This window comes from Equus caballus, chromosome 9, assembly GCF_041296265.1.
Source record: "Equus caballus isolate H_3958 breed thoroughbred chromosome 9, TB-T2T, whole genome shotgun sequence".
Lineage (NCBI taxonomy): Eukaryota > Metazoa > Chordata > Mammalia > Perissodactyla > Equidae > Equus > Equus caballus.
In genome coordinates, this window is record NC_091692.1 from 97986455 (window position 1) to 98009644 (window position 23190).

General features: G+C 53.1%; 1 protein-coding gene across 1 annotated transcript; it reads left to right on the plus strand.

Moving 5' to 3' along the window:
• The first annotated feature begins 774 nt into the window (after positions 1-774).
• Positions 775-22543, plus strand: SPATC1 (spermatogenesis and centriole associated 1). The gene is made up of 5 exons (XM_005613352.4): positions 775-1127; positions 13938-14612; positions 14737-15255; positions 15386-15525; positions 22114-22543. Exons 1-5 carry the CDS (start codon positions 923-925, stop codon positions 22441-22443), a joined length of 1869 nt encoding a protein of 622 aa, XP_005613409.1. The 5' UTR covers positions 775-922; the 3' UTR covers positions 22444-22543.
• The last annotated feature ends 647 nt before the right edge of the window (positions 22544-23190 follow it).

Here is a 23190-nt window from a genome sequence, read left to right on the forward strand (position 1 = left end):
GATAACTCTAAAAAAAGGGAACACGATAAGAACTCAGAGATCTGAGTTCTCGGAACCTGATGAGAGGAATGCAGTCTTGGGTTCTTGAAGGACTACAGTCAGGAAAATTCAAGGAGCCGGAGAATAGAGGTGTGGGCACAGAGGGGGCACTGCCAGGGGATTTGGAATAGGGGACCTGAGTCACCAAAAATAGAAACTCTAAGCTATAGTGAGCCAGGTGCTAGGACAAGGGAGCCCCGGGGCCAGTAGTTAGAGAAAGGCTCTGAGCACATAGGGTTGGAAGAAATTGTGGTCCAGTATCCAAGTGTTCAAGAGAGAATGTCCCCAGGAGAAGGCTGACAGGCTAAATCCAGGTGTGACCAAGATCCCATGGCAAAGGCACCCTGGCCAGGAAGGTGAGTGATGAGTTTCCATTCAACAGATATTCCCTGGTTACCTCCTTGTACTGCACCAGGCCCTCTGCTGGATGCTGGGGCATCACACAGTCCCTGCCCTCAATGGAAAGTGAACAAAACAACGTTAAAGAGCTAAAAACTGCACGGAGCCAGGTGAATGCTGACAGAGCAAAGGTCTGCGGGGGAGGACTAGAGAGCAGTGATCAGCTTGCCAAGGATGAAGGGAAGCTTCAGAGAGGAGGCACCTTGACAGGGAAGTTGGCCAAACAGAGAAGGGGCCAGTACATTCCAGGCTGAGGCAGGGCCTGTCCACAGGCCTGGAGGCATGGAGAGCTGAGCCTGTTAGAGCAGAGAGGGCAAGGAGGAGGGCATAGCCTCTGACCTCACAATACCCAGAGCCCACTGGGCCAGCCTTGCCACTTGCAAACTCTGGGGCCCTTCTCCAGCCCGGGCAAGGCCCGGGGCCCTGGGCAGCCTCCAGGTGCAGTGCCCTCCCGTGGGCTGCACCCTTCCTGCTGCCCTGGGGCATGTCTTTACTCACCAATTATGAGGGGCTTCGGCATCAGATAGAGAGGCTGGTGCGGGAAAATGAGGAACTGAAGAAGCTGGTGCGGCTCATTCGGGAGAATCACGAGCTCAAGTCGGCAATCAAGACGCAGGCGGGTGGCCTGGGCATCAGCGGGTTCAGCAGCGGGCTTGGCGAGGCAGCGGCTGGCGCTTCTCAATGCCAGGGTAACCGTAAGAGGCCTGAGTTCAAGAAGATTGGGGAGGGAAGGGTGAGGCTGCAACAAAGAGGAGAAATTCTGTGTGGTGGGGTCTTGGGGAGTCATGCAGAGAGGGGCACAGATAGTAACAAACTTATGGGAAGGTGGCCCCACCATGACGGGAGGGTGACACAGGACCATCAGGATGAAAAGACAAAACTAGGCACCAGTTCCACCCACCTGATGGTAGGAGCCCCTGCCCGCAATGCTCCCCTTGGCTAAACTCCCAAGCAGCTCCATAGACTGAGAATTTCCCCAGCTCCAGAATCCAAATATGCTGCCCTACTGGGTCCAATACGTCACTCACCCCCAGCCTCCCCACCCCTCTCCTCCATCCCTCACCCTTAGTCCCCCCACTTCTCTCCCCCATTACTCTCCACTTAGAGATGGCCAATAGGCAATTGACAACCCGTCTAGAAGCCGAGAAGAAACAGAGACTGAAGCTTGAGGTTTGGGAATCAGTGTTCGACAGAGCCCTGGGGCTGGAGAGGATTTACAGAGTAGGGTGAGACAGTAGAATGGGCAAAGAAGTTACAGGTATTCGCAGAAAAGCAGGTGAAGTGAAGATGTGCAGGGTTAGGCCTGGGGCATACGCACTGAGCCAGGAGGGTGCTCAGCGGCCAGGAGCCCGGAGAGGCTGCACAGCAGAGTGTGGTGACAGGATAAGGTGAGGTGCCGGAAGAATGGAAAGCTGTGGGCAGAAAGTGGTTGGCAAGGAAGATATGAGAGGGGAATTTCTAGTGGTGGTAAGGTCCTATGTGTGGCAATAGGAATCAGAGGCTGTCAGTGTGTTGGTGAAGGTTACACAGGGTGAGGAGGTGACAAACGGCGGTTGTTACATCCACATTTCTCCCCCTCCCTATGCTGTCCTTCTTGTCCTGGAGAAGGCTATGTGCTCCCTTCTCCAAGGCAGACTTCTCCATGCGCGCTCAGAGCCCAGCCACCCCTGCAGTGACCTGCCCCGTCACAGGCCCTGCACTTCGTCCTCCCTGCTGGCCACCCACCTCTGTCCACAGTCAGGCCCGAAAACATCCTCCTTCCCCGAGAGGAGGACTCTGCTCTTTCAGCCCTGCCACTTAAGCCTGTACAGCTTGGAAGTGGACCCTGACACTCTGCTGTTCTAGAAAGTCACAGGTGGCTTCCCAGGTGCCACATCCTTCTCAACCTCTGCACGGCATTTGGGACTGATAGCCCTCCTTTTTCTGAGTTCCAAGAGCACCTGCAGCCGAGCCGTCCACTTGCCGGCTCAACTTAATTGCTGCTGCTCCCAGGCTGGCTCAGGCCCTGCCCTCCACTCCCAGGCAGCCTGCCCACCATGGGCTTCAACCTTACACTAGAAGCGAGATCACCTCAGAGGATCTGCAGGCCTAATGAGTCCCTGGAACTTAGCTCACTCCCAACTAGACACGTTTCTGATTAAGAACTGGGCCTCTCCATTAGGACACTAACCCCCCAGGTCCTTGCTCCTTCCCCCGCTGACCTACTTCCAGCTCAAAGCTGTCTTCCCTTTACTCTTGAAAGCTGCCTCCCTCGACTCCCTACTCACTGGGTTCCCTGCCATGCAACCTGGCTGTGGCATGGGGCCTGTCTGCACAGCCCCCTCTTGCTGACCACAAGCATACAGGTTCCTCTCCTTTGAAAAGTTATATTGCTACTGACTTGGAGACAACAGACAGTGTGACAAAAATACTACTTGTGGGGAGGCACAACGGTTAAGAAAGCTCACAGTTTAAGAACCCAGACTCTGGTTTCCTACTCCCAGGCTAACCAAGCAAGCCTGCTCATTTTCGGTTTGACTCTTAAGAACATCCCTGCGCCACTTCTTGTCTTCCACCTCCTGAAGAGTCAAGCTCAGGGAGTTAGGAAAGGCTCTGAACGAGGTGAGCCCAGACAGCTGGTGGCGAAGGGGAGGGGGCATTCCAGGAGAAGGAGCAGCTCGTGCAAAGGCCTGGACCTGGGGGTAGCAGGAATGAGAACTAGATCAGTGTGGCTAAAGCCCAGGCTGTTTATGTGTGTGGTGAGTGTGTGGTGGGTGTGTGAAAGTGTATGGGTGTGGGCGTGGAGTGGGGTGTGTGAGCATGTGTGACGTGAATCACCTGTCTGTTGTCTCAGAGGCATTAGCAAGGGGGGGGTGTGAGCACGTGAATGTGGTGTGCAAGTGTATGTGGCCTGTGTGTAGTGTGTAGTGTGATATGTGTGTGTGGATTGGGTGGTATATGTATGGAATCTGTGGTGTGGGTGTGTAAATGACTGGAGTGTGTGGTATGTGTGTATGTGAGAATATGTACGAGTATGTGGTATGAGTACTTTGAGAATATATTGTGTATCAGAAAATGTGTGTGGCTATGTGCGTGAATATGTGTGGTATGAGCATGTGAGAGTGCAGTATGTGTGATGTGTTTTGTGAGTTGTGCGTATGATAGTGCGTGAATGTGTATCAGTATATGTGGGGTATGTGTGTGATGTTTGTATTTGAGTGTGTGTGTGTGGTGTGTTTGTGTGTGTTGGGGCCAGTGAGAGGTGAACAATGCAGCTGAAGAGGTCAGCAGGGCTCAGATTGCCAAGGACCGCAAATGACGTGTGGAGGAGCTTTGACTTGCTCCTAAAGACAATAAGCAGACACTGGTAGTTTCTAACAGGAAGTAATCATGTTTGTGCTTCACTCCAGCTGCTGTGGGGAAAATGGATTCAGGAGAGACAAGAGTGAGGCAGGGAGATGGGTTAGACTGAGGGTCTTGCAGCCATCCAGGTGGGAGATGATGGTGTGAACCAGCGGTGGAGAGAAATCAAGCTATTTAGTTAGAAAACTAACTGCCTGGATGTGAGGGATGAAAAAGAGAGAGTGTGAATGTGTCTGCTGCACAGGTGTCTGCTGAGGTGGCAAACTCCCTGAGACTGCAGACTCTCCAGCCCCAGCCCAGCCATGACAGATCCCTGCAGTTGCCTCAGGGGATCTTTCTCTGGCCACGTCCTCACCCTGTCTGTTCCCCAGCCCTTTCCTTGTGACTTACCTTCCTCATCAGGCTCTTATTCAAGTCAGTTTGCTCTCCTGAACTCAATCTTCAGTTCCTCTTTCTGGGCCCACCCTTCCCTTCCCTTGTACTCTTGTACACAGCGCTACCTCCTAACCCCTCCAGTCCAGAGCTCTGGCCCATCCCATTTAGGAGGAACATGGGAGGAAACACAGCTTGGGCTTGTAGGTGCTCACAAGCGTGTGTGCCAGGCCCCTCGCAGCGCAGGACCAAGCCCAGGCGGGAAGAGAAGGGATGCAGGATGAGGGTCAGGGGCCAGCTCTTGCCAAGCCACCACATTCTGGCACAGAAACTCCAGAAAGTACAAGAATCCTAAATTCAAACCTGACCTTCCAGGTTGTTACAAAGGTTTATTTGTCAGGTGAGAACACAGAACATAATTCAACAGCTTGTTAGCTTGACTGGTAACTTTTACCTATTTTGAGATATGGTATGTGGGCCTCCCATTTGTGCTCTTACCCAAGGTGAGCCTGGGAGAAGGAAATGCAGTTTTGGAGGGATGGAATGAGTTGTATTTGGGACAAACTGACTTTAAGACATTCACATGACATCCACAGGGAGTGTCCAGGAAGCAGTGGCAACACGAGCCTGAAGCTCAGAGGAGAGATCAGGGCTAGAGAGCAAAGATTCACGAGTTGTTGATAAGGGAAGCTGCAGGAGAGGGCGAGACCATCTGGGAAGAGACAGAACAGGAAGAAGAGGCTGAGGGACAAGTCCTGAGTCAGGGCGGGTAGAGAAGCTGGCAAAGGAGCAGCCAGAGGACAAGGGAAACTTCAAAAGCGTAATGGCTTCAAAACAGGCTCCAAGGGAGCAGAGTGTCAACAGTGTAGCGGCTGCCGGGAGGTCAAGCAAGAAAAGTGCTAAAAAAAAAGTGCTAATGACTTGGCATTAATGACCTCGGTTAGAGCGATTCCAACCCCACCCGAGGTGGGAAAGGCCCACTGAGCGAGCAGAGGGGTGAGAGAAAAAATGGAGAGAACAGAACTGAGTTTATGAAGTCTGCCTTTGGGTTGGGGGCAGTAGCTGGAGAGGAGCATGGCATTCGGAGCTTCTTTTCCAGATGGCAGAGACCTGATTTTGCTGATATGTGGAGGGCAGGAGCCAGGAGAGACTGTTGGAAGCTGTGAAAGAGAAAAGTGATACTTGATAGAGTGAGGGGTGCCCTTGGTGGAAGGAAGAGCGTCTCCTCCACTGTCAGGGCAGAGGAGGAGGGAAAGGGTGGGTGAGAAGGCCGGGCGGGAAGCTGAGGAAACTCCAGAACCATGGCCTCAATTTCCTCTGTAAAAACCTCATTCTCTACGAGCAAGGGTAGAGAGAGGAAGATGGAGAACGTCTGACACAGAGTGAAAATGGCAGAAGGAACTGAGAGGAGCACCTGGGAAGTCTGTCTGTCTGTGAAATGGGCCCAAACGGCGCTGGCGTCTGCGGATTGTGAGGCAGCAGCCACAGCCTTCTCCAGCAGCATTTGGTTGGTGGGGTGGGAGCAGGAGTCGGGGGGCAGGCGGGCGGAGCTGCTGACGACTCAGCAAGAGTTTGAGCACAGCACAGAGGGAAGCAGAGACCGGCTGGGCTGTCGGATGGGGAGAAAATAAAGAGGCTACTGTACTAGGGACCTAGAGAGGCTCGAAGGCCAGGTGGCCGGGAGTGATCCTCTGAGCAAGGCAGACAGTACAACCTCACGGTCAGAGCGGGTATGCTGAGCAGCAGGAAATCAGTAAACGTTGGCCGTTGGCTGAATTAACTTCCCAGGAAAGAAACGGGCGCCAAGAGGTTCAGGTCTTGGTCCAGTGAACATGGCAGGTGGGAGGCGGAGCCAAGATGGACTTAGGCTGCAGGGCCTCCTGCGCCTGCACTGGGATGTCCTGGGAGGCGTAAGACCGACCAGGAGGCAGGGCTGTTGGCGTAGAGAGGAAGTGAGGGCCAAACTGAGCGCTCAAGTCACTAAAACACTGACTGCGCCAAAGACTGGCTCCTGCGCCCACTGGTCAGACCCGGCTCCTCCACACACAGGCGGTCAGGACAGGAAAAGCTGCCAGGGCAGGGTGGCCGGGGGCTCTGCTGCTCTTCTCGCCTGGCACCCTCCCCACTGCCCACCCGACGCTCACCCAAGCCCATCCTCCTCCCCGCACCCACTGCTGCCCTGTCGCCCCTGTCTTCTCTTCCTTTTTTCAGAAGGGCCTTTGACACCCTGCTCCCCACCACCTCCTTCTCCTCAAGGTCTGTGCTCCCACTCAGGACCCCCTCCCCCCACTCAGGACCCCATGCCCTCCCTCAGGACCCCGTCCCTCCCCTCTCAGGACCCCATCCCCCCTCAGGACCTGTCATCATCCCCCTTGCTCTGTCCCCCTCCTGCAGCCCCAGCCGTCTTGGAACCCTCAGCTAGAGCCGCCTTTGCTCACCGGTCTCCCCTCGGTGGGTCCAGGTTCCCTCGGCGTCCGCCCACCCGCATTGAAAGCAGCAGCTTCCCGCCCAAACCCTCGGGCCCCGCCCCCTCACGGTCGCGCCCCCTCGGGCCACCTGCCGCGCCGCCCCCGACCTGGGCTGCTGCAGCCTCTGTCCCCGTGTGGACTGGGGTCTCGGCTGCCTGGCCGCCCCTGTCCGCGGTGGGCCTGGCCTGGTCCTAGCGCGCCGACGTCCGCACCAGAGGGAGGGCGCCGAGGCCACAGAGGCCGCAGACGGTGGGCGAGTTGGGGGGGACCGCTGCGAGAGCCGCTGCAGCCCAGAGCCGGAGGCCGCGCGCGGGAGATGGGCGCACAGGACCGCCTCACGGAGCATGTCCCGAGCGAGGCGCTGAGCCGGGGACTCCCGAGTGGGGCCGCTCCCAAGTCCCGGGTGGCAGCGGGAAGGCTGGAGCTGTCCCTGCGAGGAGTAGGCTTGGGAAGGAAATCACAAGTTTGGTTAAACAGTTTAAAACATTGTAAACTGCGTTTGTGAACGTAAGACGTTTGCTTTTCTCTTTAACTTCAACTATCTGATGTAACCAACCTTCCTGGACCCTAATTAATTCTCACATATGAAATATATAAGTGCAACTGAGGAAATTAATAAGAGAAACCTTAACCAAACTGAAGTCAGAGATCCCTGCAGAGGAGCTCTCACCCCGGCCTCATATCACCCATTACGCCAAACAGGAAGAGACAGGCGTTTGCGTCTCCCACAGGAAGTACAAGCGCTGTACTAGGAAGGAAGATTTCTCTCCCCACCCAGCAACAGCCCAGCCAATCAGAAACACCACAGCTCAGCCAATGAGAAGCCTCCACACTCAGCCAATGAGAAACACTGCAGCTGAGCCAATGAGAAGCCTCCATACTCAGCCAATGAGAAACAACACAGCTCAGCTAATGAGAAGCCACCACACTCAGCCAATGAGAAGCCATTTCCGCCCTGAACTGTTACTGTCCCCCAATGGACTTCCCTTTAGAACAGCCCTTCCTACTCCTCCTTGTTCTCTATGAAAGCAGCTCCCCTGCTTTGTTGGCCCAGTTTGCCTACGGTTTCACATAGCATTCGCGTCTTGTACTGTAATTCTTTTGGCTGTTCCCGAATAAACTCGTTTTGAGGATAAAATAACAGGTGAATTTGCTTTTTAAGTTGACACAGCAAATCTAAAGTTCTCTTTAAGGTTCTAATACTGCACCTAAACCTAGAAAGATTTCAACTCACAAATCTAATTCAATTGAATATAAATTCTAAAAAAAAAAAAAGTTAAAACAATTAATCACTTGTACATTTTGCATTAGAATACAAAGCTGTAGGACTGAAATTTCAACAGAGACTTGGCCCTTAGCTCCTGTTAGCTCAGAACACTCCTATTCACATCTGATGTCCCAGCACAAATATTACTAGTGTTCCCCATCTGCCAGCCAGAGATGTCGGCAAGGCTGCTTCTGAGATTCTCCTCGGTGACCCTGATGGGTCACAACCCCGATGGACACTGTGTCCATGACTGAGGCCATTATAGTCTTGGCTCTGAGCAATGGACACACAGTTGTCCATCTGCTGTGCCCGCAGAGCATGCAATGCCACCCAGGGGTGCACTAAATTAGCCCCTGAACCATGAATCTGTCTTTCCCCAAATGCCTGTGACTCCAATTAATCATTTTTTAAATAACAACTTTGTTGAGATATAATTCACATCCCCTACAATTCACCCACTTCAATGGTTTTTTGTATATTCACAGATATGTACAAACATCACCACAATCAATTTTAGAACACTTTCATCACCCCACTACCCATCCCTCCTCAGTTCTAAGCAACCACTAATTTACTTTCTGTTTTTATAGATTTGCCTATTCTGGACATTCCATGTAAATGGAATCACAGGTCTGCAGCTTTTGTGACTGGCTTCTTTCATTTAGCATAATATGTTCAAAGTTTATTCATCTTTTAGCATGAATCAGTACTTCTAGGTGGGATTAAGGGGTTTTCATTTTGTTTTGTTTTTCTGGATGAATAGTATTCCATCAATGGATGTACTACATTTTGTTTATCCATTCATCAGTTGACAGACTTATTTTCTCCTTTGGGCTATTACGAACAATGCTGCTATAAGCATTCATGTACAAGTTTTTATGTGGATGTATGCTTCCATTTCTCTTGGGTATATATCTAGGAGTAGATTTGCTGGGTTGTATGGTAACCCTCTTTAACTGTTTGAGGACCTACCAGATTGTTTTCCAAAGTGGCTGCACTATTTCACATTCCCAACAGCAACAAATGAGCATTCCAATTTCCTCACATCCTTGCCAATACTTCTTATCTGACTTTTTAATTATAACCATCCTAGTGGGTGTGAAGTGGTATCTCATTGAGATTTTGATTTGCGTTTCCCTGGTGACTAATGAAGTTGAGCATCTTTTCACACACTTATTGGCCATTTGTATATCATCTCTGGGAGATGCCTGTTCAGAACCTTTGCTCATTTTTAGATTGGGCTATTTGTCCTTCTATTATTGAGGTGTTAAGAGTTCTTTATATATTCTGGATACAAATTCATTATCAAATATCTGACTTGCAAATATTTTCTCCCATTCTGCGCATTGTCTTTTCACTTTCTTGAGAGTGTCTTTTGAAACATAGAAGCTTTTTATTTTTATGAAATCTAACTTACCTATTGTTTCTTTCGTTGCTCATGCTTTTGGTGTCATATCTAAGACTCCATTACCAAATCCAATTTTATAGTTTTAGCTCTTATGTTTAGGCTTTTGATCCATTTGAGTTAACTTTAGTACATGGTATAGGATAAAGGGTCCAACTTCATTCTTTTGCACATAGATATCCAGTTTTCCCAGCACCATTTTTTGAAAAGATTATTCTTTCCTTAATGAATATTTTTGGCACCCTTGTTGAAAATCAGTTGACCATAGATGTATGGGTTTATTTCTGGGCTCCCTATTCTAATCCATTGATCTATATGTCTGTCCTTATGCCAGTACCACACAGTCTTGATCACTGTAGCTTTGTAGTAAGTTTTGAAATCTGTAAGTTAGTCCTCTAACTTTCCTCCTTTTTCAATATTGCTTTGGCTATTCTGGGTTCCTTGCAATTCCATGTGAATTTTAGGATCAGCTAGCTTGGATTCTGATGGGAATTACATTGAATCTGTAGATCAACTTAGAGAGTATAGCTATCTTAACAATATTAAATCTTTCAATACTGAACATAGGATGTTTTTCCATTTATTTAGATCTTCCTTAGTTTCTTTCAACAATGTTTTTAGTTTTCGGTATAAGTTTTGCATTTCTCTTGTCAAATTTATTCCAAAATATTTTGTTCTTTTTTTCGTGCTGTTTTCTTGATTTTATTTTTGCATCGTTCATTGCAAGTGTTTGGAAATACAACTGACTTTTGTTGACCCTGATGCATCTTGCACTCTGTATTCTGCGGACCACACAACTCCTTCAGATAGTAACACGTTATCTAATTTTATTTTGGATCTCACGTGGCTGTCTCAGTGGTCACAGTTTATAAACTCACTTTATAGACACAGTTCCTTCTGTGGTCAGATTAAGCTTTCAGTGCTTACGGGCACACACTCGAGTCAAATAGACCTCCATTCCTGTCCTGACCAATTTTTTTTTTTTAATCATCAAATTTCACCTCTGCTTACATACACATCATTTTCTTTATATTTATTGAACACTTTCCATAGCTCAAGCACTGTTCTGGGCACTGGGAAACAGCAGCAAACTGGCAAACCCCTGCCCTCAAGGAGCTTCAGTCTAATGGAGGGAGACAGGACAAACCAATAAGTGAGTGTAGAGCGTCTTAGAGAGAAATCAGTGCCTAGGAGGAAACAGTCCAGGAGAAGGGGAAGGAACAGCTGAGGTAAAGGAAATTGGTGATTTTAGATGGAAGACCTCACTGAGAAAAGATGGATGGAAGTGTGGGGGCCGGCTGTGTACACTGGAAGAGTGTTCCAGACAGAGAGAACAGCCAATGCAAAGGCAGAAGCAAGTGTGTGCCTGGAGCATTTGAGGAACAGCAAGGAAGCCCAAGGGGCTGGAGCAGAGGGTGTGAGGGAGAGATCAGGGGGACATCAAGGTCAGAGAGTTGACAGGCCAGATCATGGGGGCCCTTGAACGACTTAGCACTCAGAATGAAATGGCGGGCTCCCATTTTAATGGGAACACTCTGGCTGATGTTTGAGGAAAAAATCCAGCATCAGGAGACCAGCCAAGAGGCTCCTGCAATAATCCAGGCAGGGTAATATTGGTGTGGACCAGGTTGGGGCGGTGCTCGTGGTCCAGGTGCTTGATTCTGGATGTGTTTGAAGGTGTTGCAGGCAGACTGGATGCAGGGCATGAGTGAAAGAGAAGTGTTGAAGCTGACTGCACCATGTGGGGCCTGAGCTACTGAAAGGGCAAAATTGCTCGTTGACGACATGCCAGGGCTGCAGAGGGAGCTGAAGGAGTGCTAAGCCGGAGTCCCCAGAAAAACTCTGGGAAAAAGTGGGTCAGGCGGTTGAGGGTGTGAGTCTGGAGTCCAGCCTGAGTCGTGAGCAGGACATGTAGCTAGTCCCCAGTGCCCAAGCTGGATCGCTCACCAAGAAAGAGCAGACTCGGGGAACTTGGGGCTGCCCCAGGGCAGGCAGATGAGGTGGGACCAGCAGCACCTGGAAGAAGCCGGGTGACCAGGAACCCGAGCGCCCAACCAAGACAGGGTTTCAATAAGGAGGAGCTCTCCACTGTGTGAATGCCATCCACCAAGGAAGATGAAGCCTGAGGACTGAGTGCTGGATCCTGCAATGTGGGTCATCGGTGCCTCGATGAGTTTTGGGTGGATGGAGAGTGAAAGCCTGGTTGGAGAGGGTGTTGGAGGGAAGAAGGAAAGTGAACTGAGACAGTGAATGGGGACAACACCCCAGAGACATCCTAGAGGGACATCAAGGAGACCTGTGGGGGTATGGGGATCAGTGATGTGGAAACAGATCACCTAGGTCTCAGAGCCCCTGCAAGGACCTGGCTGTGCTGTGAGTGAGGCGCCACTGGCCCTCCTGCAGCTGCCTGGCTGTGCAGAGACAGATGACCCATGGCTGTCTTCTCTCCCGCCATCCTGAAGACACTGCCCAAGTGGTCCTTTCCCATATCATCCAGACCCTGGGCTCCTCGCAGAGGAAACAGAGGCCAAGAAGGACAAACGCCCCAACTCCAATCTCCATCCCATACTTCATCCCTCTCTCTTCCCCATCAGGGCTCTTTGACGTCTTTCCGAAATCTGCCCCACCAGCTGCTCCTTCTCTTTCATGTTCTTCCTCTCCATGGGCTCACAAGGTTTTCCGTCTCTTCGATTCTAAAGCAAAAATTTCCAAAAAGCTAAAACAAGAAATCATAAGAGAAAAGACTGGTTGATTTGATTATGCAATTTTAGTTTACTTGTTTGGAAAAAAAATAACAAAACTTAAAACAAAAATAAAGTGCTGGGACATCTTCCCACATATCGTGCGGCATAGCATCAGCAGAGATTTAAATGGCATGCCGGGGACCTCCAAAGGAATGTCAGAATGTTTCTGAAGGATCTTAAAAAAGATAGATTTGGCAGCATGCATTAAGAACTTCTAAAACGGAGCCAGCCTTGATGGCCTCGTGGTTAAAGTTCGGCATGCTCCGCTTCAGCGACCCGGGCTCAGTTCCTGCGAGTGGAACCACACCATTTGTCTGTTAGTAGCCACGCTGCATTGGTGTCCCACACAGAAGAACTGGAAGGACTTACAGCTAGAGTATACAGCTATGTACTGGGGCTTTGGGGAGGGGGGAAAAAAAGAACCTCTAATGTCTGTTTTCAGGGAAAAAATCAGTAATAAACATTTATGGAGTAGAATTATTTGTCATTGGGAAAATTGGAATCAATTCAAATGCCCAACAATTGGAATCGGCTCAATAAACAATGGCAGTTGCACAAGATGGAAACCCCTGCAGCCACCATAAGTGCTGTCTTCAGAGGATGCTGATGCTGGAGGCTGCGTGATGTGGGTCCAGAAAGAAGAGGTGGGGTACATAAGGACACGGGTGACCCACACAGCCACCACCCATTTGTGCGTGGCCTGGGAGCTAAGAATGGATTTTACGTTTTTAAATGGTTGAAAGAAAATCAAAAGAAGAATGCTATTTCATGACATGCAAAAGGACATGAAATTCAAATATTAGTGTCCATAATAAAGTGTTATTGACACACATCCACGCACATTCGTTTCCGTGTTGTCTGTGGCTGCTCTCGCATGACAATGGCAGAACTGAGTGGTTGAACAGAGACCAGATGGCCAGAAATATTTCCTACCAGCACTTTCCAGAATAGGTTCGTCCATCCCTGATCTATATAAATACGTGGAGAAAGTCTTCAAGGCAACACGGAGCTTTTCGGCATGACTGACCGTGGGGTGATAGGACTACCAGTGGTTTTTCATCTTTTTTTTTTACTTTTCTGTACTTCCATTCTTTCCCTGTAATGAGCATGTACTGCTTTTATAACAAAAAAAGTGGACGTTTTCAGTTAAATTGCACACTCACGAAAACCTCCCCTGTACCCTCCCCCAGCTGCTGTGCCCCTAGGGACCTTCTCCCCTTAACGTGGTCTTTCAAGGGCACTCTCCTCGAGAACCCAAGGAAAATGGGCTTCCAGACCCCCATGTGGGGTCCCAGAAGTATGAAGCGTGTCTGGGCCAAATGGCCCTCTTGCACCTGCATCCATTGTTCACCGAGACACCTCGGGCAGGAGCCAGGCGCACCATCAGCGCCACTTGAGCTCTGCACCTGTTCTAGCTCTGGCCTCCTTGAGAGTCCCCCACCTGGTGAGGCTCAGCTGTCCCTGAAAGGACAGTGGTCAGGAGGTCCAGGCCCACTCCTCCCTACCAGGAAGCGGAGGGGTCAACCTGGCAACCTGGGGGTCCAGCTGCCAGAACACCTTCCTCTCCTCAGCAAGAGTCATCAGCTCAGTGCAGTGGGCACATTTGAGAGGCAGGCAGCTGTGAAAAGTCCTTGTGGCTGGAGGGCAGTTGTCAGCGCCCTCAGAGGACCAGGAGATGAGGGGCCCAATCTTCATCTGAGATCCGCTGAGCCGCCCCACAGATCTCCCTCGGAGGTGGACAGGTCATTGTCCGGCCCATCTAAGAGATGAAGCTCAGAGAGGGTTGGTCAGCCCATCAGAGGCAGACGGGCACCTTGGCCCAGGCCCTGCCACAGTAGGGAGAGAGCCCCCACCCTCCAGGGGTCTGCCTGGGGTCTCAGTGCTTTCTCTGTGTCCCCCAGGTGTCTTCCTGTCCCCGTCCCCGACAGCAGCAAGCGAACCTGTCCTGGAAGAAGTGGGGATGGTGACTCTGGCACCTCTGGCCGACATGCTAAACAGTCCACAGCCCAGCCCTGCAGCCGGCCCAATCATGAGCCCCCTGACGGGCCCTCTCAACACGCTGCTGCCTGGCTCAGGGCCCATGCCGCAGAGCAGCCCACTCACCAGCCTTCTGACTGGCCCCCTCAGCAGACACCTGGCCAGCCCCATGGGCCTGCCCTCGACTGGCTCTCTGACTCCAAGCAGCCACTTGGCCAGCCCCATGGCAGTGCCCCCAGCGGGCACACTGGCCAGCCCCATGGGCCTGCCCTCAACTGGCCCCCTGACTCTAAGCAGCCACCTGGCCAACCCCATGGCAGTGCCCCCGGCGGGCACACTGGCCAGCTCCATGGGCCTGCCTTCCACTGGCCCCCTGACTCCAAGCAGCCACCTGGCCAGCCCCATGGCTCTGTCTCTGGGCAGCCCCCTGCTCACCTCCACGCCTGCCCCTCTAGGCGTCCCTCAGAACCTTCTAGCCAACCCCATTAGTAATCTGGGGCTGTCAGAGGCCCCAAGGGTGCGGCTGGCAGAGCCGCTCCGAGGAAGCCCCTCTGGACACCATCCATCAGCTGGCACGAGGCCTGCTGCCACCTCCAAAGGTAGCCGGTGCAGGGGGAGGGGTAGCAGGGGGTCCTGAGGGGAGGGAGCTCCCTGTCCGGCCAGTCCCTGGTCCTGCATTACTCTAATCCTCCTCCTCTCCTTTTTGTCCCCCCATGTCACTAGTCCCACTCTCCACTGAGCACCCCCGGCCAAGCCAGGACCCAGAGCCCCTCAGCGTGGCGTTCGTGGGTGTGCCCATCCAGACCTCCACCCCCATCGGTACCGGGGGCACTCCTGGCCCTGTGACGGCCTTCTCCTACAGCACCTCAGACGCCCGGACCCAGCCTGGTGTCCCCCAGGGACAAGCAGTTCCTTCCTCTGACCCCACCTCCCCAACTGCTGCCCTCACTGTCACAGGCCTTGCCTCTGCCCCCACTCCCGCCCCCCAAGCTGCCACCAACCACACTCCCTCTAGTACGACCCACATTACCCAGTGCACCCCCAACTCCACCTGCCGGCCCTCAGCAACCTCCCACTCCCCTCCACGCAACCCTCTCTCCCCACTTCGAGCCTCATCCTCCCCAGCCTCTGTCAACAACAACCGGGGTGCACGCGTCTCGGAAACATCTCGGAAAAGCATCCTGGAGTTGGAGCGGAAGCTGGCCCACCGAAAGGCCAGCAAGTTCCCTGATGGCCCCCGAGGTCAGTGATGTAGTGGGGGTTCAGTGGGAGTCTGGTGGTCTCCCTTGCTGCCTTTGGAGACCTCTCTGGCACCCACCTGGGCTGCTGATCATGGCCACTGACCACTCTCTCCTCCCTTTGTTGTCCCCAGATTCGAAGCAGCTGGCCTGGGAGAGGCTGGTGGGAGAGATAGCCTTCCAGCTGGACCGCAGGATCCTGTCCAGCATCTTCCCCGAGCGCGTGCGCCTCTATGGCTTCACTGTCTCCAACATTCCAGAGAAGATCATCCAGGTGCGTGGCGCCCATCTCCCACTCACTGCCAGAGGGCCTGCCCCCGGCACCCGGCAAGGATGGGGACCAGGCTCTTGAGGGGCTGCTGGAGGGCCCTGCCTTCCCACCAGGCCAAGCGCATTGGAATCTGAGGGCACCCTGGGATGGAGGAAGCACAGTGCTCAGTCCGACTGGCCAGTGGGTGTCCAGGGCATCTGGCATCAGGAGCCTATGGTTCCAGCCTCACGGCCTCCCCAGAGGACAGGGCAGGGGAGGATGCTCAGCACAGTCAGGCTTGTGCCGTCCCACTTTGCCACTGCAATGGCCTCCAGGACCTCATCCCAGGGACCCTCCCCAGACTGGCAGAGCCGACATCTTCTCCCCTGCCCTGTTGGTGTCCTCAAGGGTCACTAGGGGGCACAGGGGAGGCAGCTCTCAGAGCCTATGAGTAGCTGGTGGGCTCACGGCCAGGGAACTCAGGCCCTGGTTCATTCCAGTGTATGCCCAGCATGCCATCCACTGCCGTTGAGGGACACAGAGGACGATGCTTTTCAAACTTGCTTAGGCATGTCTCCTTGCCACCATGTTGGGAGGCTCTCCAAGGCACAGAGGAGGAGGAGAAGCGGTAGCGGGCACAGGCTGCACTTGGCTGGACACTCAAGAGGAGCTGTCCGGAATGATCCCTCCCCCACCAACACGCCAACACGGGGTGGGACCCTGTGCCTGGGGGGCGGGGGGTGGGCAGCGCCTCCACGGCATTTTGGCCATTTGGGCTTCCCTTGGGAAATAGCCCTCTGTGCACCCAGCCACTCTCTCTCAGGCTGTCTGTATCTGTGGCTTGTAGATCTGGGCGTGTGATTGGGCAGGAATGATTTTTGGTTACAGTGGGTTCATCCATGTCCAGGTTTGAACTCGCCCTCCCCTTTCGTTCAGGTGTCCTTTGGTTAGGTTTTAATTTTAATGTGGTCAGAATTCTCCACCTTTTCCTTTACTGTTTGTACTTCTCATGTCTTGCTTAAGGCTGGAGTGGTGGGGGCACAGGGCAGCTGCCCAGCCCCGCCTCAGGCCCCTCTCCCAGGGCCCCATGTTTGGGCTCTCCCCAGCCCACCCTGCCCTCGTTGTGGAAGGGTGGTGGAGCCTGGGTGTCTCTCTTCTTGCAGTTCGCCTCCACTGCTCTTGGCCCCTTACTCTTCAATATGAATTTTAGGATCAGTCCGTCAAGTTCTGGGAAAAACCTACTTCAAATTTTTAGTTTTGTATTGCTTTACAGATTAAACTGGGGAAGTTTCACATCTTTATGATTTGGGGTATTTCTACATGCCCGTCATTTCTGTTCCTTGTGCCAGTGGAGCCCACTTTGGTCGTATTTGGTTTGATGACCCTTGACTCGTGTCCGGGACCACCACCGCCGCTGCTGTGTCATGAGTGCAGACTGACCGTGGCCATTTAAAAATCGACAAACAACTCAGGAGAAGCACCATATTTATGTCTCTAAAATGCTGCATCTGATATCTCGTTGGCAAAGACTACATTTCGTTATAAGCACAGGTCTAGTTGCCCACGTAGAATTAGGTATTAAACTATGAAGAGGTTTCCTACTGCTTGAAGGAGCCCGTTTGACTGAAGTTGATAAGCACACGTCGACCTTGGACGTCGAAGCTGGCTGTGCAAGTCCTCTGGTTCCCAGGCCTCTGCTCACTCACAGGCGAGTTATGGCTTACGCCATGGAATTCTGCAGTCACAGCACTGAACAGCAGCTCTTTAGAGAAGAGGCAGGAGGAGAAAATCAGAACGTATGGAAGGCAATCTTTTTGGTGTTTGAGGAGGTCAAGGAGCTTGGTTTCCCCCAAGCCAGTGCCTCAGCGGCCATCTTGGCAGCCTCTGGAGAGCCTGTGGCTCTCACAACAATACTCATCTGGTCACTCTGCCCAATGGCCACCGTTACCAATTCCAGAGCCGTTGCCCCCATTCAGCTTCCATCGGCGATGACCGGTGCTGCCAGGACCACACCCTTGCTGCCCAAGCTCCCAAGAAGGGGCTCCACTGGAGCCCACCTGCACAGAAGTTGCCTTCTGGACCCCGACAGATGCTCCCTGGCTGGCCCCGGCTGCCACTCATGGCAGGGTGACTCATGTCTGGTCACATCTGAGGATCATAAAGATGCATCCCCATCTTAAGGCCATCCTGCCTGCTTGGCTGGACCATTCATTGGTTCCTATATGCATCTAATTCCACTTTGCCCAGACTTTTATTTCCCTTCATCAAAACATCTTGTTTTTCTGCATGTTGAACTCCAATGTTGGTGGATGCTGGATCTCTAAATTCTATCCAGACCCACTAAACCTAGTGAAACCTGGTGGTGTTTGCTTCATGAATGCTGTTAGCTTTACAGCTGAAAATCTTTAATAGAGCTCCATTCAGTGAGGACTGGTTGACTTTTTTCACGGCAGTTGGCCATCTTTTTTAATAAATTCGCAGTTATGCCTTTTTTTTTTTTTTTTTTTGCTGAGGAAAATTAGCCCTGAGCCAACATCTGTTGTCAGTCTTCCTCCACTTTATATGTGGGTTGCCACCACAGCATGGCTGACTAGTGGTGTAGCTCCATGCCCGGGATCCAAACACACAAACCTGGGTCACTCAAGTGGACCAAGCTGAACTCAAACACTATGCCACAGGGCCGGCCCCAGTTATGCCATCTTTTAAGCCCAACTAAAAGTTGTCCCAGTGCACATGCCTGTCACCTCCTCTACCCAATTGCAAAGATCTGCTGCTCTATGGAAGATGCTCTGAGCTCCCTTCCTTTAGGCGCCCTGGTCCTAGGAGACCTGGAATCCAGCTGCACCAGTGTGAGGGTGATTGAGGGTGGCACCTTGTGACTGTGTCCAGTTGGGTCCATGGTGCACCCCGATGCTCTCCAGAGTCCCCCTCTCTGGGCTGCCTGCTGAGAATGCTTTTGATTTTCGTGTAATGATTTGTTATCTAGCTACCTTGCCAAAGCCTCTCGCTAGTTCTGATGGCCTATACGTCGTCTTGGCTTTTCTACATAGACAACCATCTTGTATAGTATTTAAAAGAAGCATACAACACGGCAACCTCATCCTGTTTCTGGCTTGACTGGGAACACACACTTCTAGTCTTCCCACGAAGTATGATGTGTGCTCCAGGCTTTTTGCGAGATCTTCTTTAGGCGAGTCAGAGTTCTTGGTTGCAGGTAACAGAATCTACACTAGCTAACGGGAGCAGAACGAGTTTGTCATAACAGTTTAGGCGGTTGGAGCAGCTCCAGGAAGGACACAAAATTGGGCTTGTTTGCTATACAGCCAGTAAAAATGCCAGCGCACAAGGGAATTTCCTAGAGGACACACTGTTGCCATCACTGCCCCGGGAACAGCATGCAGACACCCCGTCAGATGCCTGAAACTTGGTACAGCTGCCCCTGAAGAACTAGTGCCATAGCAATTGCACAATCCTGAAAACCTGCTCTCCCTCTGGGCACCACCTCCTCCAGGTGCTCACTTCACCTGGAAGTTCCACCCACATGCACCTGCTGGGCAGACATCCAGGTCGCAGGGCTACCTAAGCCACAGGGGAGTCTGGGAATGGTGATTTTAATCTTCCAGCCTGTTTGAGTTCAGGAAGGCACTAGCAGGCACTAAACTAGAAGCCAGAGAGGCCAGCTTCAGTATCGGCCGCATCAGACTGAGAAGTTTTCCCTCTTCCTCATTTGTTGAGAGTGTTTGGGTTGTTTTGTAATGATGAACAAACACTGAATTTTTTAGAATGTTTCTTCTGCCTCTCATTGAGATGAGCACGCGGTGTTTCCCCCACCTCTCCCCCCTTTTCTCTTAACATATTGAGACACACAAGAAGATAGTCTGGTCATAAACCACACGGCTTCCCTCGTGTTTTTTAATGCACTGGGACGCTCAGTTTGCTGTTATTTATGACTTATTTATGCAGCTTCACTAGTTTTTCAGAGACCGTGCCAAGCTGCTGTGACAGAAACGCAGGCCCTTCCATAACCCAGGTGTTCATCTCTCCACGGGGTCGTTCGGCCCTGCTGCCCACCGCCTCGCACGTGTGGGCGAGTCCGCAGTCCGGGAACGAGGCCCAGGGGGCGGAGCTCACAGTCCTACAGTCCTAGTCTCACCCCATTGGCTCGAACTTAGTGACGTCAGGCCTCAGGGCAGGAGGGCGAGACCGGTGAGCTCTGCCCGGAGTTTCATTCCCGAAAGGCAGGCGGGGGTGCCTGTCCTCTGCCCAGGAGTGTGTCCACTTTGCCCAATTTTGTCTTGCTGATCGTCTCTATTGATCCTTTGGATTCTGTTTCCTCATTTCTGCTCTTTATTATTTCCTTCCTTCTGCTTCCTATACGTTTGCTTTATTTTCTTTCTTGGGTTGAGCGTTTTAAGTCATTTTATTTTACATCTCTTTTGTTCTTAAATAAATACAGTCAGGGCAAGGAAGTTCCATCTAGCCAGGGAGATATTCAAAATATCTGACTGGTGCGAGAGGAACGCCAGCCAGCGTGGGTCCTGGAGCAGGACGCAGGGCCCAGGGAGCCGTCTCTGCCGTGTCGTCTGGTTGGGAATGCGGCAGGCTCACGGCCAGTGCGTCCGCCCCCAGCTCCAGCCTGCATCGGAGCGGCGCTCGGCTGCATCTCCCAGGGTTAGACAGATGGGCTTGGGGCTGTTCAAGTCGAAATATTTCACAAACCGCGCTGGATCTCCAATCCATGAATCAGTTAGGACGCACTTTCCAGTCTCCGTTACCTGAGGGGCGTTTGGCTGTCTTTTCATTGCCGATTTCTAACGCACTTGCCCTGTGTTCAGAGAATAAGGGCTGTACCACACTGATTCTGTGACGTTGGCTGTCGTTTCCCTTATCACTGGAGCATGGTGTTCCAGGACGGAGAGACCGGAAGATGAGAACGTGTGCGTGCTCTCTTGGAGGTGTGTGTGTATTTGCTCACGCCTCTTTTCTCTTCCACATCTAACACTAGGTCCTGCTGGTTCTCCCTGGAAAGATTTTTCCCATCTCCCGCTAAAGATTTTTCCCACATACGTAGCCACATCTACATTCTCTTGTCCTCCACTCCTATGTCCTGGTCCAAATTGCTGTCCCCTTACTGATCCACAGCTGCCCTCACCCCCCCAAATCTGTTCACTTCTGACTAGTACAGAGCATTCAGTGTACACCAAGTGCACACCAAATAGACACAGTCTTTGCCCTCGGGGAGCACACCCTCTCCTGGGGGAGCCTTCAATAAATAAGAAAAGCCGCAACTATGTATGAGGGAGGGGCAAGCACGACAGGTGCTAAGAGGGCAGAAGAGTTTGAGGGTGAGAGCTGGGTCCTGAGAGGGTGGTGCTACCTTGAAGTCTCCTCCCCACCCAGATCCTGGCAAACTTCAACATCCTAGGATGCCTTTCCCTTCCCTAGTCCTTTGAAACACAGTCTGTTCAATATGAGAGCCCTCAGATGTGTCCCATGGCATGAGGACCCTCATACGGCACCGGCCAGCACGGATGCAGTACTCAGCAGCCCCTGGCGACATTTCCATTAATCTTGAAAACAGCCCTGTCACATGGTGCTGTTCCCTCCATCTCACAGCAGGGAAACTGAGGCTCAGACCCAGTGTGGTGACAGAAGCAGCCGTTGAACCTGGCTTTCCCCATGGCCCCTTGCTCTGTGCTCTGCCTCCTGGCATTGTCCATGTCATGCATGCTGTTCCTCAGCCTGGAAGCTTCTTTCCCTCTGTTGTCCTGGTCCTCCAGACCTCAGCCCAGCACCCTCTCCCTCCAGGACGCCCTCCCTGAGGCAGGCTCAGTCCATCCTCAGGTCCCTGTGTGACTGCCCAGGTCACATGCCCAGGAGACAATGGCGGAAGAGGTGGAGAGCAGGGCTGACTTCATCGTGAGATGCTGGGGCATGCAGTCACTGCCTGGCTAGGGGGCACAGGTGGTGAAGAACCAGGTGGAGACTGACCCAGTTGCTGCCGGTCCCCAGGTCCAGGCATGGGGAGTGGGCCAGCAGGACCCCCCAGTCTGAGACTGAGGGTGCTTGGCTCTGGGCCTCAGGTCATCAGCTCAGCCTGAGGGGAGGGAAGGACCCTGGGCAGGGGGCTGTGTAGGCCCAAGTGTGCTAAGGATGCGGCCTGAGGTGACAAGAGCGGCCTGGAGAGGAGGCTGAGAGCTAGCAGGGCAGGGAGCCAGGAGGAGGCCTGCAAAAGCCCCTGAGTGGCGTCTCCTGGGTGAGGCAACCCTAGGGACATTAGGAGTCCCCCCTCATCTTTCCTTCACCTCCAGGCTCCCAGCCATGCTCTCTGTCCTCAGTTCCTTGTGGCCTCAGATCAGTCCCGAATCCCAGGTGGTGGGTGGAGCAGGTGATGGGTCTCAGGAACCGCTCCACTCAGGCCAGGCCCACCAGGCTCCCCCTACCCTATACCCCTCGGGGCCCCTCTCCCAGGGCCTCCAGGACACCTCCTTCGAGCACATTCCCTCTGATCGTGGTCCTCTCACAACCATACCCCCTCAGCCTCATTCACCCCTTGCCTGCCCGTGCACCTGTGTGGGGCAGGAGGGTCCCTGACGGATGCTCTCCCCTCAGGCCTCCATGAACCCCAGCAGCCACAAGCTGGATGAGGAGCTGTGCCAGACGCTCACACAGCGCTACGTGAGCATCATGAACCGGCTGCAGAGCCTGGGCTACAACGGGCGGGTGCACCCGGCGCTGACCGAGCAGCTGGTGAACGCCTATGGCATCCTGCGCGAGCGGCCTGAGCTGGCTGCGTCTGAGGGCGGCTCCTACACCGTGGACTTCCTGCAGCGTGTGCTGGTGGAGACCGTGCACCCCAGCATGCTCACTGACGCACTCCTGCTGCTCTCCTGCCTCAGCCAGTTGGCGCACGACGATGGCAAGCCCATGTTCATCTGGTGATGCCAGCCAGTGCCCACTGGCCAGGCTCGCTCTGCCCCACACCCTGGTGCACGGCCATTAAAGCTCCCCACAGATGCTGGCCGCAGGGCCTGCACCAGCACTCCTGGGTGGTGCCGCCTCATCTGGGGTGGCTCGCCAGCATCCCCCCCCACCCCGTACCCCTTCAGTCCTGCCTGCCCTGGGGGTCCATGCACATTCCAGGGCCCTTGGCAAGAGCCCCGAGATCAAAGAGACCAGCTGTCTGGCCAAAGGAGTGTTCCGAAGGCCCTAAGGCTCCCCTCGCCTGGTGGTGGGAGCAGCGGGAGCCCCTGAGACTCAAAGGGGGAAGAGCAGGAAGTGGGAAGGAGCCAAGCAGGCAGGGAAGGGCTGTGGCTGTGTCACCAGCACTGGTGACCTGCACAGAGCTGAGGCCTGGATGCAGAGCAGAAGGCAGAGATGGGAGTGAGACAAGGATGTGGTTGTGGGAGTCCCTCCTTCTGTACTAGGCAGGGACCAGGGGGGCAGCGGTGGGGGGGGGGGGCTTCTGGACCCTCACTGAGGGCAGCAAGACATTAGAAGGAGAAAGAGCCAGGAGAAAGTATCCTCACTCCAACCTGCTGAGGGGCAAGCCCAGGGAGACAGGGCTTCTTCTCAAGGAGAAAAAGGCTGGATCCACAGGAGCCCAAGACTTGAGGTGGTGAGGGCAGCCCGTACCTGGTGCAGGGGCAGAGCTGAGGAGCACAGGCAGGAGGCAAAGCAGAGTAGAGC